Source organism: Dipodomys merriami, unplaced genomic scaffold (genome assembly GCF_024711535.1).
Source record: "Dipodomys merriami isolate MVZ:Mamm:240054 unplaced genomic scaffold, mDipMer1.0.p SCAF_562, whole genome shotgun sequence".
Taxonomy (NCBI): domain Eukaryota; kingdom Metazoa; phylum Chordata; class Mammalia; order Rodentia; family Heteromyidae; genus Dipodomys; species Dipodomys merriami.
Window position 1 is genome coordinate 55,764 of NW_027206138.1, and position 18,008 is coordinate 73,771.

At 43.3% G+C, this 18,008-nt stretch overlaps 1 protein-coding gene and 1 long non-coding RNA gene across 2 annotated transcripts in view; both read left to right on the top strand.

The window, feature by feature from the left end:
* Nucleotides 1-510: 510 nt before the first annotated feature.
* Nucleotides 511-2,399, top strand: LOC138812328 (endogenous retrovirus group K member 6 Gag polyprotein-like). Its single transcript, XM_070000325.1, has 3 exons — nucleotides 511-882; nucleotides 1,031-1,175; nucleotides 1,276-2,399. Exons 1-3 carry the CDS (start codon nucleotides 511-513, stop codon nucleotides 2,397-2,399), a joined length of 1,641 nt encoding a protein of 546 aa, XP_069856426.1.
* Nucleotides 2,400-11,170: 8,771 nt separating this feature from the next.
* Nucleotides 11,171-18,008, top strand: part of LOC138812329 (uncharacterized) — a 30,649-nt gene continuing 23,811 nt past the window's right edge. The window contains exon 1 of the long non-coding RNA XR_011367587.1: nucleotides 11,171-11,436. This is a non-coding gene — a long non-coding RNA (uncharacterized lncRNA). The remainder of the gene's footprint in view (nucleotides 11,437-18,008) is intronic.

Below are 18,008 nucleotides of genomic sequence, written 5' to 3' on the forward strand. Positions count from 1 at the left end.
CGTGGCACTTGGTGACGGTGAAAGGCAGACGACCAATGATAGGACGACACGTGTCCCTATTCCCTATATAAGCGGCCATTTTTTCTGTGCTCGCTCTCTCGCGCCCAAGCTCTCCTACAACTAAAAGGCTCTCCAATAAAGTGTGATCTGAGAAGACTCCTGGTGTGGTGGTCGTTCTTCCTCGCTGGTCGAGTAGACGGCCGCAACAAGTGGTGCCGAAACCCGGGACCCGTGCGAGAGGCTGAACAGGAGCCAGAACTCAACACACGGAGAGGAGACATCGGTAAGTATCCCCCCGGAATGCTGTTCACGGTAGATTACTGGTTGCTTGCGTTGCTTCTTCCCTTGTGGTTTGTTTTTTTAGTGGTTCTCTGCGTTTGCCTACATTGTAGCGAACCTGGGAAGGCCTGCCGCTGTTAATAGCAAACAATTGTAAAGCGAAAGTAAAGCCACGGTAGATCACGTGGTTTTCGCCCCGAGAGATAAGTCACTCGTACATAAGGGTGCGACATGGGAAACGGACAAGAGAAGCCCTGCGGCTTAACGGACTTTTATGCACCTCTTGAGGCCTTGTTAAGGCAGCGGGGGCTTAAAGTTTCCAAAGCCACGGTCCAGAAGGTGCTGAGTGATTTTGACAGACAGGCCCCATGGTTCGCAGTTTTGGGAGACCTTACGCTCCCGTGCTGGGATAAGCTGGGTAAGGACCTGGCTAGGGCCCAGGAAGAGGGTCAAGTGACAGGTGCGACTCTCCCCCTGTGGCGAATGATTCGCACTTGCCTTGAGGAGGGTGGTTCTGATCTAATACGGGAGGGGCGTAGGGTTTTGATGCAACACCAGGATAGCCTTTCAGAGTCAGCATCGGAAAGGGAGGAAGAAAAAAAGGCAAAAAAGAAAAAAGAAAAAAGGAAAGGACTCTAGAGAGTCAAAACAGGAGGGACTGCAGCCCTCACAAGCTCAAAAGGAAAAGAGCCTTGACAAAACCCCTGAAAGGGAGACTCCAATAAAAAACTCTTTATACCCTTCACTGAAGGAATTTTCTAATCGGTTCTCCGCCCTACATGTGGAAGGGCGGGACCCACAAAGTGACGTTGAAAGTCACTCAGAGGGAGAGGAAAGTCAGCTCGATCCGGGCGATGCTGAAGATCTAGAAAAGGTAGCAGCCGAGTATGAGGCAGGCAGATATGGGGGGTGGCGTGCTCTGACAACAGACCCAAGGCCACGACAAAAGGGAAGCGGCCAGACTGGCCTCTGCCCATCTGCCCCCCCCATACCCAGAAACGGGGAGGAGCCATTTTATAAAAGGCAATACTTGGTCGCGGTTAGCGGCCGCGTTTCCGGTCTTTGAAAATCCTACCACCAATGAGAGAACTTTTGAACCCGTGTCTTATACTCAACTTAAAGATTTAGTTGAAGCAGTCCGATCCTACGGGGTAACAGCTAATTATACTACAGCCCTGCTCTTGAGATTGACCGTACACGCTATGACACCCACTGATTGGTTTGAGGTAGCCCGGACTTGCCTTAATCATGGGCAATACCTAGATTTCCGATCCATTGCCCAGGATAAAGCCCAGGCCCAGTATAGACAAAACATTCGAGATGGGCACCCCGAATGGAACGTGGACATGCTTTTGGGGCTAGGGCCCTATACTGAAAACCAGACGCGGTACCCTATTGAGGTGTATCAACAGGTAAATGCCCTTTTTTACCAATCATGGAGAGCCCTCCCCAATAAAGGGGAAACGGCGGGTCCCTTAACAAAAATTACCCAAGGCCCTAGTGAGCCATTTTCTGATTTTGTTGCTCGCATGTTGGAGACGGCAGAGCGCGTCTTGGGAAACCTAGAGACTGCCATGCTGTTTGTACAACAGATCATTTTTGAGCAGAGTACTAAAGAGTGCCAGCGGGCTATTACCCCAGTAAGAACTCAGAGCTTGGAGGCATGGTTAAAAGCATGCAGGGAGGTTGGCGGTCCCCTAACCAAAGCGGGGCTGGCTGCTGCGGTCTTGTCGGCCGCTAAAGCGGCCCGGGATAACAGCAAAAAGGGATGCTTTCGCTGTGGCCAGTTAGGCCACTTTAAGCGACAATGCCCTCAGAAGGAAAAACTTCCCCAGGAAGTGTCCCGACCGGCTAGGACCCCTGGGGTGTGCCCTCGATGTAAAAAAGGGAAGCATTGGGCTAATGAGTGCAGGTCAGTCAGAGACATTAATGGCCACCTTATTCCCCAGGCCAACAAAGATGTTAACCCAGATCAGGATCAAAAAAACGGGATGGGGGGCCCCCGTCCCCAGGGCCCGAAAATTTATGGGGCAGCTCAGGATCTGACTCCCAACCCACAAGGAGGGCAACCACAGGCTCAGCAGGGTTGGACCTCTGTGCCACCTCCCGACTGGTATTAACACAACAAATGGGAGTCCAGGTCGTGGAGACAGACATGACAGGACCCTTAGATAAAGGCACTGTGGGAATAGTCTTAGGACGTTCCTCCTCTACAATGAAAGGTTTGATCATTTTTCCGGGAGTTATTGACCCGGACTATACGGGGACTATTAAGGTCCTCTGCCATGTCCCCCATGGGGTGGTGTCTATTTCCCCCGGGGACAGAATTGCACAGCTTCTGCTTTTGCCTTCCCTTCATGACAACTTCACTGCAAAGGCGATAGAGAGGGGAGATAAGGGGCTAGGCTCCACTGGAGTTGACCTAACATGCCTATCTATAACCTTAGACCAGAGACCCATGCTAACTCTCCAGGTGGAAGGGAGAAGATTTGAGGGACTGGTGGATACAGGGGCAGATCGAAGCATCATCCAAAGAGGAGAGTGGCCAAAGCAATGGCCAACTCAGAAATCCTCCCAGACCTTACAAGGGCTGGGCTATGCCGATGCCCCACAGTTAAGTGCAAAGGAATTGACTTGGAGAACAGACGAAGGCCAGGTTGGAAAAATGCAGCCATTTGTGGTAGACGTTCCTGTCAATCTTTGGGGGAGAGATGTGCAGCAGCAGCTAAAGTTGACCTTAACAAATGATTATTCTGAGGCCAGCCAAAACATGATGAAACAACAAGGATTTGTGCCCGCCCTAGGGCTCGGTCGGCGTCTCCAAGGATGCAAGGAGCCGATGGAGCCGCTCCCCAAACAGGATCGAAAGGGTTTGGGTTTTTCTTAGGGGCCTCTGAAAATAAAGCTTCCAGCACAGGTGCGGTGCCCATACCTTGGTTAACGCAAAAGGCAGTGTGGGTTCCACAGTGGCCCCTCTCTCGAGAAAAGTTGGAAGCGGCACAAACTCTTGTCCGGGAACAGCTACAGTTGGGGCATGTTGAGCCTTCAGTGTCATCTTGGAATACCCCAATCTTTGTGATCAAAAAGGCCTCCGGAAAATGGAGATTATTGCATGACCTTAGAGCAGTAAATGCCCAGATGCAAATTATGGGACCCATCCAAAGGGGACTTCCACTGCTCTCGGCATTACCTAGAGAGTGGCCTATCTTGGCTTTAGACATTAGGGATTGCTTTTTTCCCATACCTCTTTATGAGAAGGATAGGGAGCGCTTTGCCTTTACTTTGCCCTCTGTTAATCATGAAACCCCGGATGCTCGCTATCAGTTGAAAGTCCTCCCCCAAGGGATGGCTAACAGCCCAAAAATTTGTCAATTGTTCGTGGGGGCTGCATTAACCCCTGTTAAGGAAAAATTTCCAAAGGTGCGGATTGTCCATTATATGGATGATATCTTGTTGGCTGCTCCCTCGGTAGAGACTCTTCATGAGGCATTTGGGCAGGTAACGGAGACCTTAGCTGATAAAGGATTAATTATTGCCCCTGAGAAGGTTCAGCAGACTAGTGTCGTTCAATTTTTGGGAACCGTTGTTTCTCCTACTGAGGTCAAACCACAAAAACTTTCCATTCGGACTGATCACCTTAAAACACTTAATGATTTTCAACAATTGGCAGGGGATATTAATTGGATAAGGGGGTTTCTTAATCTCCCTCGGTCAGAGCTGTTACCCTTGTTTGCTATTTTGGAGGGCGACCCTGAAGTCACCTCCTCTAGATCTCTGACACCTTTAGCACTAAATTCCCTACAAAAGGTTGAGGCAGCTTTGTCTAGGGCTCAACTTTCACGGGTTGATTTAAACTTACCTATTGATTTATGTATATTGAAAACAAAAAATTATCCCACGGGGGTTCTTTGGCAAAATGGCCCCTTATTGTGGCTCCATGGTAATTCTGTGGGAGCAAAAACTGTTCAATATTTTCCTGAATTAGTGGCAAAACAGGCAATTTTGGGTATGAAGTATTGTTTGATACACTTTGCAAAAATTCCAGATAAATTGATTATTCCCTACACCCGTGAGCAAGTTGAAATTTTAGCAGCCACAATGGATATGTGGGCAATTCTTGTTTGCTCATTTCCAAATGTAATTGATAATCATTATCCTAAGCATCCTCTGCTTGCCATAGTTAACAAAAATTTAGTGTATTTTCCTGTTGTCACTTCAAAGGAGCCCTTGGTTGATGCTCTGACCATCTTTACGGATGGATCAAAGTCCGGACAGGGTGCCTTTTTTGTTCAAGGACACAAACAGCTGGTAGTTTTTAATTTTCGGCCGAATGCCCCAGAGGCTGTTGAATGTTTAATTGTGCTTGAAGTTTTTAAAAGATTTGATCAACCTTTTAATTTATTTTCGGATTCATTATATGTTGTAAATGCCGTTGCCTTTCTTGAAGTTGCTGCTTCAGTTAAGCAGGCCAGTACAATTTCTAATGTTTTGTTACAGATTCAATCCTTTATTTTAAACAGAAAATACCCTTTTTATATTGGACATATTCGTGCCCACTCTATGTTGCCGGGCCCAATGACAAAGTGTAATGATTTGGTGGACCAGGCAACTCGGGCTGTGGCTCTGGTTGCTGCTGATCCTGTAGAATTGGCAAAAGACTTTCATAGATTGTATCATGTACCTGCTAATACCCTTAGGAAAAGATATAATTTGTCCAGGCATGTGGCAAGAGATATTGTTAAGGCCTGTAAATCTTGTGTTACCTTTCTTCATCCTCCCCATGTGGGGGTAAACCCCAGGGGGTTGAGACCAAACGCCCTATGGCAAATGGATGTTACTCATCTGACGGAATTTGGTAAATTGAAATATTTACATGTGTCTGTGGACACCTTTTCTAGTGTCATTCATGCCACGCCTCTGGCAGGAGAAAAGGTGTCCCACGTCAGAATACACTGCTTGGAAGCTTGGGCAGCTTGGGGAAAGCCCCTTAGACTCAAGACGGATAATGGCCCTGCTTATACTTCCCATGGTTTTCGCGCCTTTTGCGCACAAATGCAGGTTGCCCACACCACCGGATTGCCCTACAATCCTCAAGGACAAGGTATAGTGGAAAGAGCTAATCGAAGCATAAAAGAAGTGCTTCAAAAACAAAAAGGGGGAGTTGCTGAGTCTGCGTCCCCCAGGGAAAGACTTTCTCTTACACTCTTTACCCTCAATTTTCTGATTTTAAATGACAATGATCAGTCTGCCGCAGATCGGCATATGACAAGAGACTCCATGGATACTAAAGACATGGTCATGTGGAAGGATGTTATTAATAACAAATGGTATGGACCGGATCCGGTAATAACGAGATCCAGGGGAGTTGTTTGTGTTTTTCCACAGGATCAAGAAGTACCTCACTGGGTCCCGAGTCGGCTGACGCGGCCGGTCCTACAAGGTCAAGAAAAAATTGAACAAAATGACCAGGCTCCTGCTGTTGGTGATACAATTGATGATCAAGACTCATCTCAGCAGGGAGGAACACAGATGGGCAATTCTGTTGGCGTTCCCGAGGCCGCTGCCGGTTCGACATGATGCGAGACTTTTTCCCCGCCTGTTTGGCACCAATAGGACCATGGACCTTCCGTATCTTTTGTTGGACCCAGAGGAAGCCCCCATTGGGGAAAATAGATCCTTCCACTTGGGGGGGAGTCTTTGTTTTCAGTTAGTGAAAGACAAGTCGGCTCCCTCCTTTTCCCCATGCATTTTGCTTTTATCTCAGACTGCAGGCTGGTTTGATGTTCCCCACGGCGGCGGCCCCTGTAAACAGTCCAATGCCACTTGGTTTTCCGGCTGGTGGCCGGCAAAGCGTCAGGAAAAGGGTTTGCCTAGCTTTCCAAAGTGGGCCCCCTTTTGCATGGGTTGGCACTCTGGAGACACTTGGCCCTGGACGGGCTGTCAATCCCGTACGGGGGCCTGGGTTACGCAAGACCAAACCTTTTATTTCTCCCCCGGCATTAGCACAAGTTTTAATCAAACCTATAAGGGAAAGAATTATACTGACCAAAACCCTTCACAGGCCTATGTTTCCAATCCATTTGATATTTGGTTGCTGTGTGGCGTAAAAGGCAGTTGTATAAATTTAGAGCCTATGGCAATGATAGGAGGGGGAAAGATTGGAGTGAGTCGGTTTGGGTGGAGCACTTCCAAACCTTGGGCCTTTTGGGATCCAGAGATCGAGAGCCCTACCAGGACCGATAGCGTTGTCGCTTGGTCATCCACCGTGGGTTGTGGGGGGGATGGAGTTCAACCATATTATAATATTAGCTATAAGGCTACCCCAGTCTGTGTTTATCCCCCTTTTGTTTTTATAGTCAGTGACAAAGGTCTGCAGACCTGTACTAATGATTCTTGTTTTTATACTTCATGCTGGAAAGCTTCTAAATATGAGTATGCGCTTATTGCTCGCATTCCTCGCTGGGTGCCAGTACCTGTTAAAGCTTCCAGTGCCTTGACCCTTTTACGCCAAAAAAGAGATTTCGGCATTACTGCTGCCGTGGTGACAGCTATTTCGTTAGCTGCCGTGGGAGCTGCAACGGCAGCTGTTGCCATGGGGCAATCAATACAAATGGCACAAACGCTAAATGACCTTTCTGCCAATACAGCACATGCTTTGGATGTACAACAAGGGATTAATTCACAATTGAGGGGAGGGCTGATGGTGGTTAATCAGAGGATTGATTTAGTCCAAGAACAGGTAGATACGTTGTGGCAGATTGCCCAGCTGGGATGTCAGTGGAAGTATGAGGGGTTATGTGTAACAAGCGTACAGTATAACAACGCTACGCAGGCTGCAAACTTGTCTAAGCAGTTGTCAAGTTATCTTCTAGGTAACTGGTCTGGCGAGTTTGATGATATGCTTGACCAGCTGAGGATTGCCATTGTGACCGTAAACTCTACACGCGTGGACCCTAAATTCGTGGAGGGACTTCAATCTTGGATCTCCTCTGCTGTTTCCTGGTTTAAGGAGTGGGTGGGAGTTGGATTATTTTTGGCCTGCTGCTTGGGAGGATGCGTGGTCTGCCTATGGTTGGTCTGTCGCCTTCTAGCCCAAACCAGAAGGGACAAGGTTGTTATCTCACAAGCATTAGCCGCTTTGGAGAGTGGATCCTCACCCCAGATCTGGCTGTTGGCCCTGAGAGGCAATTAAGCCTTACCATTTTGCATAGCCTTAGCACCCCGAGGGATCAGGGGATCCCATTGCACCGGGACAGGTATGCAACTTGCAATTTGGGACAGGGTGCGAGGCAAGTGCACTGCACTTGAGGAGGACCATCGCCTCAAGAAGAGCATGTTGGGTTGCATGTGGGATGATGCCCAAGATCCCACCTCTGCAAAAAGGCATCGGACGGGCCTGGTCATCACTGGGGAAGGCGCCCCTCAGGCGAAGACCAGTGCAAGGTCCTCTCATTAATGTTTTAGACAGAGGCCCAACCTCTACTCTTACCTGTCGCCAAAAAACAAAAAGGGGGAACTGTGGGGAGCCGGGGCGAACGCAATTAGACTCCGCCCACCGCCCACTCCCTTCCAGCGTTGAGGTAAACAACTCCATATTAGGCAGTGCTTGGCGGGACGGTGGGTCCTGGGCTTTGCGCATGCGCGAGCCACGTAGAGTCCCCAGCCAATCCCGTGGCACTTGGTGACGGTGAAAGGCAGACGACCAATGATAGGACGACACGTGTCCCTATTCCCTATATAAGCGGCCATTTTTTCTGTGCTCGCTCTCTCGCGCCCAAGCTCTCCTACAACTAAAAGGCTCTCCAATAAAGTGTGATCTGAGAAGACTCCTGGTGTGGTGGTCGTTCTTCCTCGCTGGTCAAGTAGACGGCCGCAACATGTTTAGACATGTATATCAATATAGATTGTATGTTTAAATTATGAATTTATGACTATACTGGATGACTCTGGGGATCAATGTCAGATCCTGGGAATGGCCTACATCCTTAGTTGCTCACAGGTTGGTGTGTTCACCTTGACTTCTTAGCCAATTGGTCCTACTAGGACCTGAGCTAAGATCCCAGCACTACCAACAAGTGGGTTGTGGAGTAAAAAGCCAAGGGTGAAATTGTCTTCCTTTCTTTGAATATCATTTGTGAACCTGAGAACACTGACAAGATGGAGAACATTTATACAAATCTAGATGGTCTCTGATAGGATGTCATCAATGTAATAAACGGAATGGGTATCATCATAGTATAATCAATGGTAAATAAATGAATAAAACAAAAAATTCAAGGAATAACCACACACATGTATGGACTGAACATCTATAGGTAAGTATAAATCCTATCTTTACAATGTATATAAATATTATGTTTCCAGGGCTGGGGCTTGAATTTAGGACTAGTAAACAGGCCTGACTTTCTTATCTTCAAGTACAGTAATCTTCCCTTTCATCCACATTGCTGCTGATTTACCCAGATCCTGAGTTCAAATCCAAAGTCTAGAAGAATATACATCATGAATTGCAATGGAGGGAGCTAAATTTTTTATTTTACTTTTCTCAGTACGGGCTTGAAGTCAGGTTGTGGCAACTGTGCCTCAGGTTCAATCACCCTAGGCTGGGGTGCAGCCACTAGACCTACAGCTGCTTCTGGGATCCTAGACCCCCTGGTCTTGCAGAGAAAGCAATGCACAGAAAAAATGTGGCCTTTTTATATTTTCTTCCTTTGCACGGTGATCCTCATGGCTCTGAATGACACTGTTGCAAAAGGTACTTCACCTTGCATTGCTGAGGGCTGACAGACTATCTGGGAATCCATAGGCCCACGTGGCAACATAGGCCCTGATGTCAAATCCCCCTCCTAACACCAATCAACGGCAGGAAATACTAAGAAAATGGTTCCCATCCATAGGAAGAACAATGGAATGTTATCAATGTCAAAGTTCAATGAGTTGATCATGAATGATGCTCCTATAAATTTAGACAGCATCATTTCAGGAGGCTAATTGATTTTATTTAATATTTGTGAAGCATAAAAAGAGTATTATTACTTAAAGGAACACAATAATTTCAGGACACTGATTGATTTCTTTAATAGTGTAAGGATGAAAATAATAACATTAATTACATGGATGCATGATTAATACCCAGGAATTGGAAGGAATGTAGTCTATATAACTGAATAATATATAGACATCTCTAAAAACTATAAAAATACATATTTATTAGCTTTCTGCCATCTGCCTGTCAATCTGTTCTTATTTTGCTAACACCTGTGGCTTGATCTCAGGCCCTGGGAACAGCCTGTCAGCTCAGTTTGCCCCAGGATGGCATGGTAACCCTCACCCATTCATGAATTGGGCCTTGTAGGCTTGTAGGCCATGAGTTCAGATGCTAGCACTCCCCAAAAATGAATTATGGAATAAGAAGTTGATCGTGACACATGTTTTCTTTTTCTGTGAATGTCCTGGGTGTCAGGTATGAAGTGGAATACATATGCAGACCTGTATCTTATGTAATCAATGTAATCAATTTTTATGTGCCATAATAGTAAAAATAAATGGTCAATACATGAATAAAACAAAAAAAATAACTGCACTGAATGCAATATGGAGTCAATATATGTATATAAATATAAATCATATGTAAATTGTACATGAATAGGATGTTTTCTAGTGGTGGTGATCTATTTCAGGCCTAAGGAACAGACTTGAATTTCTTGACTTCAAGGAGGCCAGTTTCCCCTTCCCACACACTGCAAGAGAGTTACCAAGTCCATAGGTTCCAATCCCATTCCTGGCAGAAAAATGGCACCTTTATATTATGTAATAGAATAGTAATTCTTAGGTATTGCATTATGATTCCGTATTATGAATGTGATTGTTTAAATGCTTCATAAACATTAACTCACATCGATCAGTTTCCTATAACATAATTGTATATAATTTTTATTTATTTATTTTTTTTTTTTTGTCGGTCGTGGGGCTTGAACTCTGGGCCTGAGCGCTGTCCCTCAGCTCTTCAGCTCAAGGCGAGCACTCTACCACTTGAGCTACAGCGCCACTTCCGGTTTTCTGGAGGTTTATTGGAGATAGGAGTCTCACGGTCTCTCCTGCCCGGGCTGGCTTTGAACCTCGATCCTCAGATCTCAGCCTCCTGAGTAGCTAGGATTACAGGCGTGAGCCACCAGCGCCCGGCAATTGTATATAATTTTATCATAGAATCATTCAGGAACTGCTCTTTCAATCAGGACATACATTATATTCCATTGGTAATCATATGGACAGGATTAAGTTTCTTAGGATCTCCTTCCATTTGGAAGTGGCAGAACCAGGATTCCATCTATGGGCTACAGCTCCCACCACTTAAATCCGAGGATAGGGAGCTCACCAGTCTGTCCAAGAACATCAGTAAGACCAATGATTAGGCACTCACCAGTGGCTCTCAGCAGTCTTCCTTGATACTTACAAGGCTGTGATGGGAGGATCATGGTCGAAGTCACCCTAGGCAGGAAAGTCCAACTTCAGTGCCAACAAAGCCAAAATCCCTATGGCTCCAGTGTGGAAGGCTAGCCTTGAGCCAAAGCAGCTCACAGACTGTGCCCATATCCTCAGTTCAACGTCTGGGACTGGGAACAAACAGACATACACAACAATCTGTGTGGTCATCCCGCTAAAGCAGGTCACCCTCTTGTCTCCAACTGAATTGGACATTGTTCCCCTGGAAAAGGACTGGGGGAGCTGCTATCTCCTTGACTCCGCCCATGCTGCTTGCATCACAGGATTCTGGCCACACCCCAATTATTTCATGGTTCTTTCTGACCAATGAGATACAAGAATGGTGGCCACGCTCACATTCCATGCTGCCAGGTAGCACCGGGATTCCCTCTGTTAGTTTACACCACTACCAGCAGTTGAGGAAGGTAGAGATGGCTGAGTGGTGAGGAAGAGACTCAAGGCAACTTTGGAATTTTGAACGAAAATGATATGGCTGCCCATGCCCCAGTGCCCTCCCTGCCCATGGTTCAGGATTTCAGACATCAGGCAATACCCTGCCAGGCCGCGTAAAGCCCAACCTGGTCCCTGGCTCTGAGGCCATGTGTCTGAAATGCAACTGCCATCACTGCTCGCCCCACCTGGAGCAGCCTCAAGCAACTTTTCACAGCAGCACATGTGAGTGGCTGGCCCAAAACTACCCCTACCCCGGGTCAGACACCCTTCTGGGGGCACCATGACCTCCTACTTCTGTCCAATCCCTGGCTCTGAGAAGCCACCTTTCTGTTTGGGGCATTCCTGAAACAGAGCCTCAATATATGCTCTGGCTGGGCTGGATCGAGGTCCTCCTATCTATAACATGTATGCTCCACCAGGCCTGGTCCTCTGTCGTTGGTATAGTAGATATGTAGCAACATGCTCAGTCATCAATTTAGATGGATTATCCCAAACTTTTAGTCCACATCAGGCGATTCTTTTTTTTTTTTTTTTATTGTGAAAATACTGTACAGAGGGTTTAAAATTACATCGGCAAGATAATGAGTACATTTCTTATCAAGTATTGTAGCTTCCTCCTTTGTTTCCCCTTCTCATCCCATCCTCTCCCCGCCTCCCTTCCTGTCCCTCCACCTCCCCCTACCAAAGTTGTAAAGTTCATTTTCGACATACGACTTCTATGTCTCATTGTTGCAATGGGTCCACCTGTAATCTCTATTTAAATGATTCGTTTTTTCCCTTCCCCTCCATAAATTATAACAACATCAAATACAGTTAAAGCAGGGATTATACTGTGGGGGAGGGACATAAAAAACAACAAAGAAATAATCTTATAAATGTAATAGAAACAATCGAATGAAAGAAAAAATATTGAATACATATTTTAAGGTTCATTTCCCTAACATCAACTTATCTGACCTGTTTTGCTTGACTCAGACATATACTAGTTATTGCAAATAAGGCAAACCATGGAACCTATGTTTCTTTGGGCCTGGCTTATTTCACTTAATATAATTTTTTCCAAGTCTTTCCATTTCCTAACAAATGGAGCACTGTCATTCTTTATGATGGAGGCATAGAATTCCATTGTGTATATATACTACATTTTCTTGATCCATTCATCTACCCAGGGGCATCTGGGTTGGTTCCATACCTTAGCTATCGTAAATAATGCTGCAATAAACATAGTTGTCCTGGTAGCTTTAATGTGGTCTTGTTTGTGAACATTTGGGTAAATGCCCAAAATTGGGATTGCCTGGGTCATAGGGGAACTGTACATAGAGTCTTTTGAGGAACCTCCATACTGCTTTTGAAAGTGGTTGAACAAATTTACACTCCCACCAACACTGCAATAAAGTTCCCATCTGTCCAAATCCACTCCAGAATCTGTTGTTATCAGAGTTCTTGATTATAGCCATTCTAACTGGGGTGAGGTGGTATCTCAAAGTTGTTTTGATTTGCATTGCTTTTATGGCTAGAGAGGTTGAGCATTTGTTCATGTGTCTATTGGCCATCCTTCTTTTCTCTTCAGAGAAGTTTCTCTTTAAGGTTTTAGCACACTTATTTATTGGGCAGTTGTTTCTTTGAAGATTTGTTGTTGGGGGATTTATTTTAGCTATGAGACCCTTGTCAGTTGTATGGCTAGTGAAGATTTTCTCCAAGTCTGTGGTCTTTCTATTGATCTTGCTAGCTATATCCTTTGCCATGCAGAAGCTCTCCAATTTCATGCAATCCTAATTGTCCAACCTTTCTTTGGTTTGTTGTGTTTCAGGGTCTCTATTCAGAAAATTTCAGCTTTTGCCAAGTAGACCTGGGATTTTTCCTATTCCATCCTGTAATGTTTTCAGAGTGTCTGCTTTGGCATCGAGGTCTTTGATCCATTTGGAGTTGATTCTGGTGCAGGGTGATATATAAGGGTCTAGTTTTAGTTTTCTACAAGTAGTTAACCAATTTTGCCAGCACCATTTCCTGAAGAAGCTTTCTTTCTTCCATTCTATTTTCTTAGCTCCCTTATCGAATATTAGATGGCTATAGGTCTGTAGGTTCATTTCTGGGTTTTCAATTCTATTCCATTGGTCCTGTGGTCTGTTCTTGTTCCAGTACCAAGCTCTTTTGATTATTATTGCTTTGTAGAGGAGTTTGAAATTTGGAATTAATATTCATCCAGGACTGTTCTTTCTGTTGAGGATCATTTTTGCTATTCGGGATCTTTTATTGTTCCCTATGAATTATTGGATTGCCTCTTCTATTTCCTTGAAGAATGAGGTTGGAATATTCATAGGAATTGCATTGAATTTGTAGATAGCCTTGGGAAGTATTGCCATTTTCATGATGTTGATTTTTCCAATCCAGGAGCATGGGAGTTTTTGCCACTTTCTAAGATTTCTTTTGATTTCCTTTTTCAGGTTTTTTACATTTTCATCATAGAGGTCCTTCACTTCTTTGATTAAGTTAATTCCTAGGTATTTTATTTTTTGTGTGGTATTACGAATGGAGATGCTTTCCTAATTTCAGCCACACTTTTCTCATTGTTGGCATACAGAAAAGCCATTGTTTTTTGAGGGTTAATTTTATACCCTGCTACTTTGCCAAAGTTTTAAATCAGCTAGAGTAATTTGGGAATGGAGTCTATGGGATTCTTTAAATACAAGATCATGTCATCTGCAAAGAGGGAGAGTTTTGCTTCTTCTTTCCCTATTTGGATCTCCTTTACGTTTGCGTCTTGTCTTATTCCTGTAGCTAGGCATGCTAACACTAGATTGAAGAGAAGTGGAGACATTCTTGTCTCATTCCTGAGTTAAGAGGAAATGGCATTAATGTTTCACCATTAAGTTTAATGCTGGCTGTAGGATTGTCCTATATAGTCTTTATTATATTGAGGAAAGTTCCATGGATTCCTAGTTTTCCCAGAACCTTAATCATAAAGGGGAGTTGGATCTTGTCAAATGCTTTTTCAGCATCAATTGAGATAACTATGTGGTTCTTACCCTTGCTCCTGTTGATGTGATGAATTATATTACTTGATTTTTGTATATTGAGCCAGCTTTGCCTCCCTGAAATGAATACTGTTTGATCATGGTGTATGATTTTTTGGATGAATTGTTGAAATCGATTGACCAAAATTTTGTTGAGAAGTTTTGCATCAATGTTCATCAAAGAAATGGGTAAATAGTTCTCTTTCTGTGATGAGTCCCTGCCTGGTTTGGGGATGGGGCTTATGATGGCTTCATAGAATGTGTTCGGTAGTGAATTTTTTCTTTCAATTTCATTGAAGATTTGGAGGAGTATTGGTGTGAGCTGTGTTTTGAAGGCCTTATAGAATTCTGCTCTAAAGCCATCTGGTCCTGGGCTTTACTTAGATGGGAGGTCTGTTATTGTGGTTTCTATTTCAATGCTTGATATGGGCCTGTTAAGATGGTTTAACTCATCCTGGTTTAGTTTCAGCATGTCAATATTTGCTAGGAAAAGGTCCATTTCTGTCAAGTTGTCAAACTTATTAGCATAAAGTTTTCAGAAATATTTCCTTATAATGTTCTGAATCTTGGTTGATTCTGTGGTGATGTTTCCATTCGCATCTCTGAGTTTATTTATTTGCGTGTGTTTTATTCTTTTTCTGATAAGATTTGCTAAGAGTCTGTCAATTTTGTTAATTTTTTGAAGTAACAAATCTTTGTTTTGTTGATTCTTTTGATGATTTCTTTTGCATTCTAATTCATTTAATGCTGATTTAATTTTAATTATTTCTTACCGTCTACTGGATGGGGGATTATCTTGCTGTTTTTTTCAAGGAGGCTCAGATGTCTCATCAAATGGTGGGTTTCAGATCTCTCGAATTTGTTGATGTAGGAACTCAGAGCGATGAACTTGCCCCTGAGTACTGCTTTTCCTGTGTCCCAGAGGAGCTGGTAATTTGTGTGTTCAAGAACATTTGAATTTCCTTTCTAATCTCTTCCATGACCCACTCGTGATTCTGCAGTGTGTTTTTCAGGCTCCATGTGTTATAGGATTTTCTTTGGTGGCTTTTGGTATTAAGTTTTAATTTTATTTCCTTGTGGTCTGAGAGAATGCAAGGTATAACTTCAATATTTCTGAAAAACGTGTATTCTGATGATGCTGTGTGAAATATTCGGTAGATGTCTGTGAAATCTAGTTGATCTATGCAGTTGTTTAGATCTGCGTTTTCTCTGTTGAGTTTTTACTGAGTTTATCTATCTAGTGAGGAAACTGGTGTGTTAAATACCCCACAAATTAATCTCTTTGGATCTCTGTCAGATTTGAGGGAAAGTAGTGTTTCTTGGATAAATTAGGGGGCTCCATTGCTTGGCGAATAGATATTCAGAATTGTAATATCTTCTTGAAGGATAGATCCCTTAATTAGTATGTAGTGACCTTCTTTATCTCTTTTCACAAATTTCATTTTGAAGTCTCTTTTATCTGATATTAGGATTGCAACTCCTGCCTGTTTATGGGGGCCATTTGCTTGGTAGATTTGGTTGCAGCCTTTCATATCCAAAATGTGTTTGTTTTTATATGCAAGATGTGACTCCTGATCCTAGCAGATAGAAGGATCTTGCTTTTAATCCAACTAGATAGTCTACGATGCTTAATTGGAGAGTTAAGTCCGTTAATGTTGAGAGTTAAGATTGAGAGGTATTTGGGAGTACCTGCCATTTTATCCACCTTCTTGAGTGCTGAGTCAACTGGGTTCTTCTTATGGTTCTTGGATTCTCAGTTTGGGTGCGATTTCTTGGCCTTTATTGTGATCTTGTTGGTTTTCTATGTGTAGGACATCTTTAAGAATGTTTTGTAGGGCTGGTTTTGTGGAGATATATTGTATCAATTTTTCTTTGCTATGGAAGGTTTTTATTTTACCTCCAGTTAAGGAGAGTTTAGCTGGGTACAAAATTCTTGTTTGATAGTTGTTTGTTTTTAGGGCATGGAATCCATCATTCTAGGCTCTTCTTGCAATGATTGTTTCCGCTGAGAAATCTGAGGTGATTCCAATTGATTTCCATGTATAGGTGATTGATCTTTTCTCCTCGTCATCTTTAAGGATCTTTTCTTTGGTCTGAATTGATCCTGTGTGGATTATAATTTGATGGTGGATGTCCTATTCTGGGCTGGTCTATTTGGAGTTCTACCAGCTTCTTGTATCTGAATAGGACTTTCTTTTTGCGTGTTTGGGAAGGTCTTTGCTAGGATCCTGTTACACAAATTTCCTAGACCATTAACTTCTGTCTCTAGCTTCTCCTCTACACCCGTTAGCCTCAGATTAGGCCTTCTGATGGTGTCTTCCAAATGTTGGATAGATTTATCATATTTCTTGGATTTGTCTTAAATAGTTGTATGTTCTTTCTCTATAATATCTAGGCTCTCTTCAATCCCCGAGAGTCGATCTTCTGCATGGTCTAACCTACAATAGAGACTTTATACTTTGTTTTAAATTTCTTCTTATAGTTGGTCAACTTTGTTGGCTTCAAATTCTTTGTTGCAGCATTGTTTTAGAACTTGTATGAACTTCTTTTCTTCCTTAATTTGGTTTTCAGTGTTTATTCTCAAATCCCTTAGTTGATTTGTTATTCCCATTCCTTCTGTTGGGGTTCCATTCAGCATTCCCTTTGTGGTCTCTCTGACTTCTTTCAGTTCTCTGTTTATGGATTCCATGAATGCCTTTAGTGATCTTTCTGCATTCTCATCTCACTCTCTCAATTCCTGTATTTTTTTTGATTAGCTTCTTCACGTTCACGCAGTTCCTGTAGTTCTCTTTGACTGATCTCAGCCTGCTCATGACATTCCTTTATTTCTCTTTGAGTGCTCTCCATCTGCGCATGCAATTCCTGTATCAATCTTTGAGTAGCTTCCTCACGCTCATGATATTCTTGTATTAATCTTTGTTTTGCCTCCTCTCTCTCCCTATCACGCTCATGCGGAGTCCTTTGCAGGTTTTCACTCTTTTCATTTACTATATTTACCAGTAGTGTTTATAGAGCTTTTTGAGAACTCTCCTCTGGATTATTGATTATCTTTTCTGACCCCTGATTACCATGAGTGGGAGTTGAGATACCCGGACTTGTCATTTTTCTTGTGTTTTTCCAGGTTGCTCTGCCCATTTGGGATGAAAGTAATGCCAGTTTTGTGCTAGCACACTATTTTAAGGCAAGCATCAACCAAAGTCTGTAGTTCCACACTCAAAAATCTGCAGATACAATCTAGTTCTACAGATATACCTATTCAACATCAAACAACTATGTATTAATGGGCTACAAACCGCAAAGAAGAATTTGGCAAACAGAAATGATTAAGTTTAGGGAGAGATATGGGTAAAAATAGGCACATAAGTATGTGGAAAGGCAGTGGGATAGTTAACTTAACTCAATCCTAATCTCAAAGCGGGAAATAGGTTGGATAGAATGATAGTAGAGAGAGAAATAAGAAGAAAGAGAAAGAAAAAAGACAAGAAAAAATAGAAAAACAAAAAAATAAAAATTAAGAAGTTCAACACTTAAAAATTATGCAAAATGAAAACGTAATATTCAGAGAAGAACGTGGATAGAATAAGAGAAGGGGATGGATAGAAAGGAGATGTGAAAAACTTAAAAATAAAAATTCTTAAAATATTATACAGGTAAAAAGGGTAGTACTGCTATTAAGAAATTTAAGGCTAAGAGGTTTTAAATTGAGTAATAAATTTCTGGATTAAGGGTGTACACAATGGGGCTAAGGTCTAATAATCGACTATTGGCATATCTGAGGAT

What these genes read in the sequence shown, in the direction of transcription:
- LOC138812328 (XM_070000325.1), top strand. Translation starts at nt 511, where the DNA reads ATGGGAAACGGACAAGAGAAGCCCTGCGGCTTAACGGACTTTTATGCA. An exon ending in AAAGGGAGGAAGAAAAAAAG is followed by an intron (nt 883 to 1,030) that starts GCAAAAAAGAAA and finishes CCTTCACTGAAG; the next exon opens with GAATTTTCTAATCGGTTCTC. An exon ending in AGCAGCCGAGTATGAGGCAG is followed by an intron (nt 1,176 to 1,275) that starts GCAGATATGGGG and finishes CCCCATACCCAG; the next exon opens with AAACGGGGAGGAGCCATTTT.